We start from the raw sequence: 14,490 nt of genomic DNA, 5'->3' as shown, positions 1-14,490 counted from the left end.
TAACTGTTTCAATGTGACTGTTTCTTTTCTCATTGCATGAAAGGGTCATCCTACCAACTTTACAAAAGAAACCCGTAATGAGTACGCCTACCTCGAGTAGTATGCCGTTGTTCAGAAATGTGCGTTTATTATTTGTGCAGTAAATACTCTTGATGAAGGCCTATGGGGACTGAAACATTGGTACTATTTACTAGAACAGTACTAGGCAAGGAACATACCTCTGCCAAGGCCCAACAATCCTCTTTATTCAATCAAGCCAACTCCAATATCAAACTAAACTAAACTAAACATACAGTAACTGCTTAACCATGATTTAAGACCACCAAATGTAGGATCTACTTCAAATTGTACTCACTCATATATACACCAGCCACCTTAGTATGCCTTAAATTTTTCTTCAGGATCCATGCATTATTCCCTGAGAAATCAGCGAAATGTTGAAAAGCTCTATCTCGCAATGTTAAAGAAAGTGAGAAATAAATTCCTGGGTCTTTCCCTTTATCTGGATCAACAACAAAAGTTAATGGGGTCTATTCTGGGCGGAGACCCATCATCCATTCCAAAATCGTGGAAAAACGTTTCAACCAACCAACCAACCAATGGACAAGAGTGAAAACATAACCTCCTTGGGAAGTAAAAAAATGTGATGATGCTATGCAGGAAGAGTGTACTTCTGTTCTGAACTCTCAAGTGATACTTTCCATCACACCTGTTAGTTGGATGGACAAATATCTGTGTAATGTAATAAACAATTGCTTAATAAATGGTTTAAAAAGTATTTCATTGTTTGTTAGTAATAAGCTTCTCTGAGGGTGCACTCATTCTTGGCTCAGTTGCTTTGTGCCGTGCTGAAGCACAATTGTTCCTCCTCCCCAGTCCCCCGCTGCCCTGCACTCACATTGCTCTGGCTGTAACCGGGCCTGAGCACGGTCACCACTTGTACATACGTCAAGCCTAACATCACAGAGAACATGACTAACTTTACTGACTTTTTTGTGTCTTAGTTTGCGTGGTTTTGGTCATAGATGGCCTTCTCACATTCCTGGATTTCTTTATTATACAAGGTGGCGTAAGACGCATGATTATACTTCATGTCCACATTGCACACCCGTGCTTGTGCTCGTGTGTGAGCAACCGTTCCGTGCCGAAGCACACCTCTTCCAACGGTGTCAGTGCCAAGAAAGTGTACCATGCTTGAGCATGGTACGGAACTCTCACACTAGTCAAACAAGCTGGACTTTGAGGGTCAAACGTGCTTGGGCATGGTACAGATTGCCTAGTGTGAGTGTGCCCTGAGATTTGTGCTAGCTAGTAAAATAGAGGTAAGCAGAACTGGGTTTGTGGTCGTCACAGCATTGAAAGATGACATTTAAAAAATCAAAACAGTGACATGTCATCGTCAACACGTGGTCACCAGTTTTTATTAGGATTCCTTTATCAGTAGAAAGTAGAAATCAATTATCGATTATTTCAGCTCCAAGCCATGGGTCATGAAGTTACCCAAACATGCCTACACAAAGTCACATATTTTATTTTTTACTATTTTTTTTTACTGCCTTGCCATGGATTTATCTTCAGTAGACAATGTGACATTTAAACATAGAAGTAAAAGTAATTAGATTCAGCTTTTCCTGATTTATTTACTGCTTTATTTATATATATATATATATGTGTGTGTGTGTGTGTGTGTATATATATATATTGTCAGTCTGCCTTTTCAAACAAATATTATTGAAATGTGTTTTCCAGTAAGATGCAGGCTAACTGCATGTGTTATGTTAAATAGTCAGTGAACTAGTGGTCTCTCTGCTGATGTTGCTGGTTAAGGTCATTAGGCCTTTAAGAAGCCCTTTGACATGGCCTGATTTAGTTTGGCTAGAGCTGCATGGGATATGTGAGATGAGATGTGTTTCTTTGAATCATCTGTGTGTGTGTGTGTGTGTGTGTGTGTGTGTGTGTGTGTGTGTGTGTGTGTGTGTGTGTGTGTGTGTGTGTGTGTGTGTGTGTGTGTGTGTGTGTGTGTTGAACCAGTGTGTAGGGCCTGTTGATTGGCCTTGATTAACAGACTGCCAGGCACTAGAAGCAGAGCTCGAGCCTTTGTAATGTAGCATCTTGAGTTGGTTATTTCCAATCATTCCACGGGAGGCCTTGAACCCGGGGTTATATGTTTTTGCGTGTGTGTGCATGTGAGGGGTTGGAAGAAATAAAATATACCGCACAGTATTCAAACAAGGCTTTTTTTTCTTTTTTTTAAGAGAAAGGTGTTTCAATTTTGTAAACAAAGTCCTCTGGTGGTCCACTAAATGCTTAGTCCGCAATTTAAAGTGAATGAATGGAAAAAGTGAATGAGTGTGTTTTTAATCTAATTCAAACCGAGCAATGTTGACAATTAGCATCTGTAAAGAGCACTGAGCTGAAAAAGGAACCACTATGCAGTGAAAAATGAATTATGTATAAAAGGTTGCTCCAGTATTCAGTGGGATTCTCAGTTTTCTGCGACCATTACCTGGGAAGGCTCATGATTGACATATTTGTCCATTATGTTCCAAATCTCCATGAAAAGGAGATTTCTCCAACCTTGCTGTCCAGTGAACATCCCATACTACTCAATGAGAACACTCAGTAATCCTGTATTTCTTTGTGTTTCTAGCCAAACTGAGCAGCCAGGATTCGTACAACAACTTCACAAATAACAACATGGGGAACCCGCGGCTGTCCCCGCTGCCCAGCCTCACTGTGGTGCTGCCTCTGGCTCAGATCAAACAGCCCATGACCCTGGGCACCATCACCAAACGCACCGGGTAGGTAGCACACACACATATACACACAATTCAGCCTTTATTCTCCACAGGATGTCCAGTTTATGAAGCACATGTGTAACACAGCTAAAGTATAAAATCATCCTACTACATAACTTAGTAGGACATGTTGCAGCAGAGTTTCTATAGTCATTCATCAGTCACTTAAAACAGTTGATTGGTAATACAGTATGATATTGTCATATTTATGTGTAATTATATGCGATTACAAACTGTAATGCATCTCTACAGTGTGATAAAGGAGTTGTTCGTTCATTCTTCACTCTAAATGGAAATATAGTAAATAAAAAGTTCTTCTTACTTGATTTCCCTCATCAGCGAACGTTTGCTCACTTTCACATGAAAAATGAAGAAGTGTTAGTGAATAATTAATAAATCTCACCATCTGACCATCTGATTATTATTTTTGTATCACTTTGTCATTTTGAGATATGGCTTTGTAAATTCAAAATGGCGGAGCGAAGACAAGATGCACCAAGTACCTCAGTAAAAACTGTCAAATCCTCTTATTCTCAGAAAACCAGACAGATAAAATAATATTTTTCAACTAAATATGTTGTTAGAAATACTTTTATTCAGATTTTGATAACATTATTCTTGTACATTTTTTTTCTCTGCCTGAAAATACATCTGTCCTGTCCAGTGGAGGTTATGCCACAGTGTATATACTGTCTATTTAGATTCCGCCTTTTTTGTTTGTTATTTAAAATAAGGATTTAATTTGCACTTAACTTCTTTAATTAAAAGCAATATTAAATAGTCTGCAATTGTCTCCCTACAAATATAAAAGGGTCCAATGGGAAGAATATACCCTTTGTCCACTGTAGTGGACAGATTCATTCAGTCACAGGAAAAAAGTTTTTAACAATAAAAAGATTTAAGTGTCTACAGTCAGACATTTACATACTTCCCTCACAATAACATTTATTGAAAAAAAAAACAACGTTATTGGTATGATTTTTCACTTGTATAAACGTAAAAACAAACACTAAAATTTGAATTACCTCTGGATTTAATACTTCATGCATGAAAAGGTTAACAACTGTGTTATATTATGTTGTCAATCATTCATTATCTTTTGATACCAGTCACCACTTACTTCACAGCAAGATTTGTTGATCAAAACACAAAATTCTCTTCCTGCTTAAAACTAAATTGTATACCATTTATTAACGGTTTACTAACAGCTTACAAATGCTAAGTAGGGGGGTAAATAAAGTATTTCCTTATTTTGCTTGTTTAACAATGCAGTCGAAAGTAGAGACCTAACAAAATACAACATTGTGCACAACAAATCATAAAAAGTATCAGTAGGGTTCAGAAATTGAACGTATTCTTTAGATCTATGACTCCTCAGACCAGCTGCATTTAGACTTAAAGTTTTACTACTCACCTATCCATCTGCAGGATATAAGCTCTATGTACAACTATTGCTGTAACTATTGCCAGTAATATGAAAAGTTGCCTGAATATGAAACTTTGATGAATACATTGGTAAATTAGACTCTCAACTTGTTAGTCGTGATGATTGTTTTCAAGAACTCCCTTTTGTAAAACATAGTACAACTGAAACCTTTAAAATGTAAGATCTCCAGAAGGGGTTAGTTTAAATGGATTTTTGGCAATCTCACAAACTCTACTAAATTTACAGTTTGGCCACAGTTGAGGAAATTTTAAATCACACTGCATTACATCTTTAGCTTCAGTCAATGATTTGCTGTCTTTAACCATTAATCACACTGTAAAAACACGGTGTTGTGTCAACAGTGGCCCTGTGTAGGCCAAAGCTTTTCCTCTCAGTCATCCAGCTCATGGACTCCTTTTGTCTCAGGCCACCACTTTTTTGCATAGGGTAATGAAGCACAGCACACATGCGAACTTGTTCTGTGGGCTGTTTGGAAAGCAGATAAAACATCTCATGCAGATCAAGAATAGAAATCATACCTTGCCAATAATTTAAAATTGTATTAATGTCATATTAAATGCAATGTCACCCTGATAGTTTACATATTGAAACAAGTTTTAACTAAAAGACAGTTCTGCTCTCACGCACCTCTCTCCTCTGTCTTTTCTGCCACTTGGATCTTCGCCATGCATTGAAATTATGTAGTTTTAAGACCATCAGCAACCATAGGCCTTTGCTAAGTACATTTACATACAGTACAGGTGGTTCCACAAATATGGGCAGATTTTAATATTTTAATTTAAATGTAATTTTCATGCCCTGTTTGAATGGGAAATGCTATAATGATTCAGACAGACGGCAAGGGATTTATTACCCCGTGATATTTGATAAGTGAGCTTTGAGGTAAAAACAGAGACCTGATCCTGCGGTCAACACAAACAACTTCAGGCCATTTTCCAAATCATTAAGATAACCTGCAAAGTTCATTTGTTTGTATTATAGCTCATGGGATACTTTGTTGTTCTTCTCTGGTATATTTGTTGTTATGTCCTGGTACTGGTGGTTTGCATTTGGTTTAGCAGTTGTGATATTTAACTTCCTATGATGTGGGTTTTTCAAGGTTTGATTGGTTTTTAATTTAGGCCTGGAAAAGATAAATATTTCCAAATTCACCGTCTACAGTATGAGAGCTTTCAGGTTATTTGTGTTCATTTATAGTTGTCATTTACTCAGTAAAAAAAAAAATGTTTTTCTGTTCTATGTGATTTTTCTCAGCTGTTTTTATTTCTTTGTATTTGCTTGCTATGGTGTGTTTTATTGTCTCCATCCTTTACTAAACTCTCATTGCTTTTATTTTTGTTGACTTGTCGATGTTTTTTCTTTTTTATCGAATTTCTGGCTTATTTTCATGGTGATTTACTTTCAAAATATTCCTCGTCAGTCATGTAGTGTAGTTATCGCTGGAAAAAAAGAGGACTTATTAGTAGGGATGCACTGATATGGACATTCTGGGCCGATCTTGATGTTTAAAATAATTTGCCCTTCAATACATTAATACTGATTTATAAAAACGACCTTTAATATAACTTTCTTTCTCATGAAAAAAAATATTTTTGAAAAAACTGCAAAAAAAAGCCTTTTTAAACCTACAACTATCTACTCAGTGAGGAGAGTTTTTTAGTACTTAGCCCAACAAATACATTATTTTCGCGAGACATACATTAATGCAATTAAATGTTATTAGAAAAGCGATTAGAAAAGCAATCAAATATAGAAGAAACCATTAATTTGCTGTGCCCCTCCATAATCTCCTCAAACATGTCATGCAGAGCGGACCGTGCCCTGTCCATTCTGGCCCTCTTGCTCTGTGAGTGATCAGCAGGCCCACATGGAACCTGCAGCTGCAGAATTCCGCAGACAACTCTGCAGATTTTCACAGATTTTAAACGAGTAGAGTTGCTGCTTGGTAAACTCAGAACATTAACATATCTCTGCCCCTTTGTGCATGTGTGGGCCAGTCTTGTGTCATACAGTTAGCTAAGATCAAAGTTTGTGGTGCAGTGTGACAGCATGTTAAAAATTAGATTGACTGCTGAGGAGCTAGATACTAAATATTTATTTCAACCTGCTTAAGCTAATTTTAGGTCGTTTTAATGTGTTGTGTTTGCTTATTTTTGCTAAAAAAAACATTTTTGTTATCTTCTTTTAATATTGTCGTTCATTTTACAAGTAAAGAAACATTCTGCTGAATTTCACAGATTTTAATTCTGGATCACTGCAGAAAAAAATATGCAGATTCTGTTTGGGTCTGGTGATCAGCACTCTATAACGTGCGTCTGATCTCTGTCACCTCTCCAGCTTCAGCAGCAGGCCTATCCATTAGTTGTGTGTCCAGTGCTGCTGGTGCACATTGTTTAACATCCACATCAATGTAGCTTCTTATAGCTAATATCTGTAGTTCTTATATCTGGGATCCAGTGAGGTTGCGGATTGCAGTCCATTAGAGCAGAGCGTTTGTTTACAGCCTCTTAAAATGCAGTCTTCGTTGATTTAACACCATGGTCTTTGTTATCCTCCACCTAAAAGACATCTCAGGGCTCTCTGCGAGGATATCACATCAGGAAATGTCACTGGAATATCTTGCAAACTGCAAGTCGCTGATCTCTCTCCAAGAACCTCGCATTTCTTTCACTTTTGTTTGAAAACAAACCACACGTGCACATGAAATGTTGCCAAACTAATGAAGAAAGTAATGGCTGAGGTCTGAGGGATGGCGGGTCTGAACAGCGCATGTACGCAGCGCAAAATGAATGAGACACGACCAATTAACATTAGCCACTGTCATTGGTTAATGTCATCTTATTTGATGATGAGCTGATGCCAGTCAACGAGGTGCATATCAACCTAAACCACTGTTGGGTTGATTAATCAGTGCATCTCTACTTATTAGGGTATCGTTTGAAACTTTTTGATACTGGTGTCAATATGACGTATGTGTTTTTGATACCAAAATAACACATTTTTCAATTCCTTATTTGAGAAATACTAACTTTTTGGCTAAATTAAAGCCTTCTGAAATTGCCAGATTTTTGACTTGAATCCAGAATTATCAAATCAAGCATTAAGAGCCTGACCAGACATTTGATGAAGACTTTCATCACTTTTCAATACTCTGTGTTACAGACACATTTCGCTCAGTACCAAAGTGGTATTTAGGTTTGAAAGCCCTAGTGACAAAGCCACATGGGATTCTCTGTAAATGAAGTTTGTTAGTGAAAGAGGTGATACCCTTTTTCTGTCTGTGTTCAGTGGTGTTGTGTACCGCTAAATATCCAGTAATCTTTAAGTAGGTTAAAAGTAGGTAAGTAACAGGAATATAAAACATATCAGCACTTGTATGTCGGAGGAAATGTGGTCTAAAAATACCTAGATGTAAGGGTGATCCATCTAGGATTTTAAGGGGCGATCACCAATCAAGGAAGTTTTTTTACTGTCATCAATAAATGTTCGTAGCATAGTGAAATCACCATTAATGTGTTGGGGAAATATGGGGAAATAAATAATTATATTTATTGTTAGTAAGAGATGTCTGTGAGCTGCAGTTAATATGTGATCAAAACAAAAGTTGGCCACCATGGTTCAGACAATGGAGCCTCCGTGTTATTTTATATTCATATCCTCCAACTATAATGTTTCACTTTACCGAAAGAAAAATGGGTGCAACAGATCTATATAAAACACACCTTGTTGTCTACTGGAATACCGTATGTGTCTCTGCTCTGTTCTGTATCTGTAATGAAACAGACAAACAGCAGAGGAGAGTAGAAAGGGAACCGCTAAACACAGTGAAGACTTTTTTAAAATTTAAATATTTAGTTTCTTTTTTTCCGTTCATGCTAGCTCATGCATGCTTTTGCGTTGCAAAGCCGAGCAGCTTGTGTGTAAATATTAGTGGCACAGAATCGGATTTACAGTTGAAACCAGAAGTTTACATACACTGTATAAAAAGACACATAACCTTTTTTTTCTCACCGTCTGACATTAAATCAGACTAAACTTTGCCTGTTTAGGTCAGTTAGGATTACCAAAATGATTTCTATTTGCTAAATGCCAGAATAATGAGAGAGAGAATTTTTAAGACAATTTTTCATTACTTTCTTCAAAATCAGAAGTTTACATACATTTCATTAGTATTTGGTAGCATTGCCTTTAAACTGCATGACTTGGGTCAAATGTTTTGGGTATCCTTCCACAAGCTTCTCACAATAGTTTGCTGGAATTTTGGCCCGTTCCTCCTGACAGAACTGGTGTAACTCAATCAGGTTTGTAGGCCGCCTTGCTCTGAAGCCTTTTCAGCTCTGCCCACAACTTTTCTATAGGATTGAGTTCAGGGCTTTGTGATGGCCACTCCAAAACATCGACTTTGTTGTCCTTAAGCCACTTTGTAACTAATTTAGCGCTATGCTTAGGGTCATTGTCCATTTGGAAGACCCATTTGCACCCAAGCTTTAACTTCCTGGCTGATCTCTTGAGATGTTGCTTCAATATTTCTACATAATGTTCTTTTCTCATGATGCCATCTATTTTGTGAAGTGCACCAGTCCCTCCTGCAGCAGAACACCCCCACAACATGATGCTGCCACCCCGTACTTCACAGTTGGGATGGTGTTCTCAGGCTTGCAAGCTTCCCCCTTTTTCCTCCAAATGTAACGATGGTCATTATGGCCAAACAGTTCAATTTTAGTTTCATCAGACCACAGAACATGTCTCAAAAAATTAAGGTCTTTGTCCCTGTGTGCATTTGCAAACTGTAATCTGGCTTTTTTATGTTGCTTTTGGAGTTATGGCTTCTTCCTCGCTGAGTGGCCTTTCAGCCCATGTCGGTACAGAACTCATTTCACTGTGGATAATGACACTCTTACCAGCTTCAGCCAGCATCTTCACAAGGTCTTTTGCTTTTGTTCTGGGGTTGATACTTTCGCACCAAAGCACGTTTAGCTCTGGGACACGCTTCCTGAGCGATATGATGGCTGGACATTCCCATGGTGTTTATATTTGCATATTGTTTGAACAGATGAACGTGGCACCTTCAGGCATCTGGAAATTGTACCCAAGGATGAACCAGACTTGTGGAAGTCCACAATTCTCTTCATGATATCTTGGCTGATTTCTTTTGATTTCCCCATGATGTCACACAAGGAAGCGATGTGTTTGAGGTGTGCCTTAAAATACATCCACAGGTGTGCCTGTAATTAACTCAAATGGTGTCAATTAACCTATCAAAAGCTTCCAAAGCCATGACATCATCATCTGGGCTTTCCCAAATTGTTTAAAGGCATAGTAACTTGGTGTATGTAAACTTCTGACTTTGAAGAAAGTAAGTGAAAAATTGTCTTAAATTCTCTCTCTCATTATTCTGGTATTTAGCAAATAGAAGTCATTTTGGTAATCCTAACTGACCTAAAACAGGATAAGTTTAGTCTGATTTAATGTCAGACAGTGAGAAAAAAAGGTTATGTGTCTTTTTATACAATGTATGTAAACTTCTGGTTTCAACTGTATCTGACACCGATCGGCCGGACATTGGTAATGGATGATCGTGCTGAAAACTGTCCCTGGTCAATCGATCGGTGCATCTCTAATTCATTGCTTGTTTGGGTCTGCACATGGGATTGGTTGGCAGTATGAACAAGAAAGAATATAGCCGGCTTTATTCGTAACCTCTCTTTGTGTAAGAATTCTACAATTATTCCACGCTTTTCACCCATTACACCTGGTCATGAAACACCTCAAACAGCTGTATTGGCTCTGTAGGACATTATCAGGCCTGGTGGGCTCCTTCATCCATCCATACAGTCCAGAGGAGGCATCAGTATTAATGCATCAGGACATGCAGCTGTGCGGCCTGCTCCTGCATGCACACAGCTGCACCAATTCACCAAAAACACACGCATACACACACACATTGAGTGAAGCAGCAGGTTTTGCCCCTAGAGTGGGGGGTGATATCATATGCTTTCACGCTATACTTGCACAGGAGTGCCCAGGCACCATCTGTCTGTCTGTGCAGCCAGCCCTCTCTCTCTTTTATATGTGTGTGTGTGTGTGTGTGTGTGTGTGTGTGTGTGTGTGTGTGTGTGTGTGTGTGTGTGTGTGTGCTCGTGCGTGCGCGTGTGTGCGCACGCGTGATAGAGAGAAAGAGCGAGAGAAGCGTCCGGCAGCTGTATTTACACCTGTATGAGCAGATCCCTGTTGGCAGGGCGACAGAGGAACACACCAGCTGCTTAACCTACATTCCCTACCAGGCTGTCTTTGTGTGCACTGTGCCGTGACACACACGCAGATAGACATGTTGATGAAGCTTTTGCCCCCTTTGTGGGACCAGGCCAACTCCAGGGATACCTTCATAGACCCTGGCTTACCCACAGACCACCAATGTGCAAATTGCTGCTGTTTGTCTTCAGTTACCTCACATTTTTCACATCAAAGAAAACCTCAAAAAGTTCATGCAGCGCCCCCTCCTCTCTTAATTTAGGTTTTGGTGTTTTTCCCCTGTCGAAGTGGGGAGATAATGTAGAGTCGGATGTGGCTTAGCATCCGTCTGATAACCTTCCCCCAAGACGAGGCCAGGTCAGGGAGTGGAGGAGCACAGCCAAGCTTCTGCTTGTCCTCAAAGTCTCCTGGGAGGCCTGAACAAGGAGAGGAGTGTTGGCTCTGACCCGGCCTCTTGTTTCCTGTTGGCCAAATTTGGCAGAAGGTTGGCCCCACATGAATTAAATCCTAAATGAAAAAAAAAAAAGACATTGGTGACAAAATCAAAAGATTCTCTTTTGTTGAAATGTCACTGTTAGAACTTAATCTGTGAAAAAGACATTTTCAAATAGTCAGCTCTGAGGAATGGTCACAAGAGTTCTATGAGGATAGATTTGACTTGTCAAAATGCCTGTCTTTGATAAAACTGGGATTTACGAGCAGACAAACTATTGCACACTTATCCCATCTACACACAGTCTGACTTTAACACAGACAAATGAAAATCCAAATGGAAAGATTGTCACACACAAAGCAAAACATCACCCTTGACCAAATCCCGCTGATGACATTTTCAAGCAAATGCAGATAGAGTGCAGGCGAGGTAACGAGAAAGACAACAGAGAGAGAATGAATTAGACCCTGTGACCTGCTGCAGATGTGCCCTCAGATTACTGTAATACGTATGTAAGAGCCAGCCCAGTGCTAGAGCCATTGTCTTACAGAGCCTCACTGAGAACAGACCTACAAAGGGGCTTTAAGAATGCAATGCCCAACATCACATGGCAGCAAGAGTAAACCATTTGCACAAATCACCTCGCTTCCCTCTCTTTTTAATGGCCCAGGCGGAGCTGCTATTAGGGCCAACGGGTTAAGAGATGAATGTGTGAACGATTATTCTCCGGGAGTGGGGTCGTCACCCTCACAGGTCGATTGCTCTCGCTCTTTCCCCCTCTCTCCTGACTCTCTTCCTCTTTCTCTGCCTCCTCTCAGTAACACACCCACTCACCCCTTTTACTCCACTGACCCATGTTTAACTGATGTTTCCCAACATGCCACTGACCTGTGTGCGACTCTTTTCCACCAAACCTCTTGGATCAGGCAGTGTGTCATATAACTGGGCGGTCTTTGTCTACACTGTGGTCAAAACTGTTTACTGCCAGCACAACACGGTGGACAGTTTTCCCAACATGACCTCATTCTTTTGTTTTATTGTAAGCAGTGTGCAGTTTGACATTTTGATTTGTAACACTGAGGCTCAGATGCTCTGCTTTTCATCTTAACAGCAAATCTATATGTTTTGAAACAGTTTTGAAAATGCACAAAGAATCCACCACTTCTAGTTATTTTTGTTATTGGGAATTTCTCTTTTTGAAAATGAAAAGACCTCTTTCTGCAGCCTAAGATATGAAATCACACTTGACCTAACAAAAAATTAGGGCCATCAAGCAATTCAAAAAAGTATCTAATTCAAAGAGCACGATTCATCAGCGTTATCTTTTTTTAACATGTTACTTTTTTCTATAATTAATTCATCTAAATGAACGTATTGTTGACAGTCCTGATAAAAAAATATACATTTGTAGGGACCATTGCTGGTTGGATGAGTTTGCCTTTGTGTTTTTTTATTTTTTTATTATTTTTTTTTATTTTATCTTGTGTGTCATGTTCATCATGAAGGCACCAGAAACATAGGGAACAGTGGAGAGCAGCAGATGATATACTGTACCTTATCAGACAACGTTCAAAAAGAAAAGTTTACAGAATAAGATTCCGAATTAGACACGTTGTTTTTTCCGGAGCTGATAACAATAGCAGCGGAGGAGTGATCCCTCAAATGTGGTTATCAAACACTTGTGACAAAGACATTTAATGGAGGCAGGATATTTAAAATATTAACAATAAACTCTTAAACTAAAATTTAAGAATTATGAATCACCCCTAGCAACATATACACCGATACCATGTTCTGTGATAAGTCAATACAACCGATATATCGTTGAGGCTTTACACAGAAGCCACTGACACTGTAACAGTGGTTATTTTTTAATATCTTTTACTCTACTCTCTTTTCAACTCCACTTTGACCGAACAATTTGGGTGCTGTTTGAACAGAGACGGATACAAAAGTATTAACAAGCCAGCATCCCTAACTTCAATGCATGTCATAGCGTGGGGTATATGTTACTTAGAAACGTGAATGTCATGGTTGAGTTTGTGTATCACTGCATATAACTTTATTTTTAAGAATACTGTAGTTAAAAAGAACATAACTAACTAACGCTGATCTGACTTTTCTTTTAACATTCTGCCCAAAATGTCTCTTATGCTCACAGCACAGCCATTTTACTTCAAATACCTAATTACTGAATTTTTAAACTTTTCAGTACTGTTTTTCATAGCTATTACTGTTAGGCTATCATCAATTGCTTTTATGCTATTTTTACTGTATACATGATCACACAGTATTCTGCTTTAAAGGTTGAATGGAAATTAACAGTGGTGGTAATGTTTTTTTGATGGGGACCCTCATGAGCCATAATGCTCACAGTATAGTTTTTACTTGCTTTTTAGTTTGTCTGCAACTTTTTTCCAACCAACAATAAATTCCACCAACGAGTCCCATTTGGATTTTCATTTGTCTGTGTTAAGAAAATATGAGAGAGAAATTCTAAGTGGCATCTTGTAAACCCCAAAGCCTACTTGGCCTTTGCTACCCCCATGGAGATCTCACCCCATTCATCCATCACTCTCCCACTGGTGTCCATCCATTTACCCAGCTGGAGGCCCAGAGTGGGGGCTCAGCAGGTTTGATAGGCTCAGTGGAGGGTAGACAGTAGAGACCGTCCACCCCCCTCTGTAACTCTTTGATAAGTGGCAGTTTACCAGGGGCCCCCATTACACCAACCACCATGTTCATTTGTCAACTTGCGCTCCAGGAGTAAGACATTCCAGGGCAAATTGTTGCTCCCTGTCCCCCAGAGTTACATTTTTCTACACATCCATGTACCAAGACTAATTGAAGAGTGTGTACTATCATTGGGAGGGCCCAGGCGGATGCGGCGAAAGCGATAAAATAAAGAAGAGCTGCAGAGTGCTTTGGTTGGATGGGGATTCTGTTTTTCATGACTTGGGGAGGTTGGCTGGCAGGGACAGAGTTCAGTCTCATCGGACCTTTATTGCTGCAGGGAAAAGGCTTATTTACTGTAAACTGTTTACGGAGCTCTGTCACTATCTCTGGACATGCAGAATAAACACAGGAACACACTCCCACTCCTAATGTCTTGTAAACATTAGAAACACGCACAAACTGACAGATAGATAGAAATACACCCTGAAAAAGACACTACACACGCAGACATGCACACACACAATGTGTACTTGTTAACATAATCATAGTGAACACACATTTGTCCACACCCTCGCTTCCAAACAGGCACGCACATTCACAAGACAATGCACGGCCAGAAATACACACTCATACTAAAAAAAGAAGCACATGCAAACACAACTCTTTGTCTCAACAATGCCAGAGTGCTGTTAGTTTTATTGGTGTCCCTAGTTATTATACAACTTGGATAAACTCCTCATACTCTTTCCTAATTTCAACAATCAGGACTGTTTCCCATAATTTCTCTGTGTTGTATTTACTGCACATGTACCCAGTGCCTTTAAAGTTGGGGAGGAAAAAAAAAAACATGACATATGTCTGAAGAAAAAAATCAAAGTCTGTGG

The 14,490-nt window shown here is 39.2% G+C and overlaps 1 protein-coding gene across 3 annotated transcripts in view; it reads left to right on the top strand.

Moving 5' to 3' along the window:
- bcas3 (BCAS3 microtubule associated cell migration factor) overlaps positions 1 to 14,490 on the top strand; it is a 372,855-nt gene that overhangs the window by 96,869 nt on the left and 261,496 nt on the right. For all 3 annotated transcript variants that reach the window (XM_084350099.1, XM_084350098.1, XM_084350100.1), the window contains exon 16: positions 2,651 to 2,801. In XM_084350099.1, coding sequence (XP_084206225.1) covers positions 2,651 to 2,801 — 151 coding nt within the window. The remainder of the gene's footprint in view (positions 1 to 2,650; positions 2,802 to 14,490) is intronic.

Source organism: Pagrus pagrus (assembly GCF_965226575.1).
Source record: "Pagrus pagrus genome assembly, chromosome: 4".
Classification (NCBI taxonomy): domain Eukaryota; kingdom Metazoa; phylum Chordata; class Actinopteri; order Spariformes; family Sparidae; genus Pagrus; species Pagrus pagrus.
The sequence above is the reverse complement of the archived record's forward strand: the minus strand, read 5'-3'. Positions and strand labels throughout refer to the sequence as shown.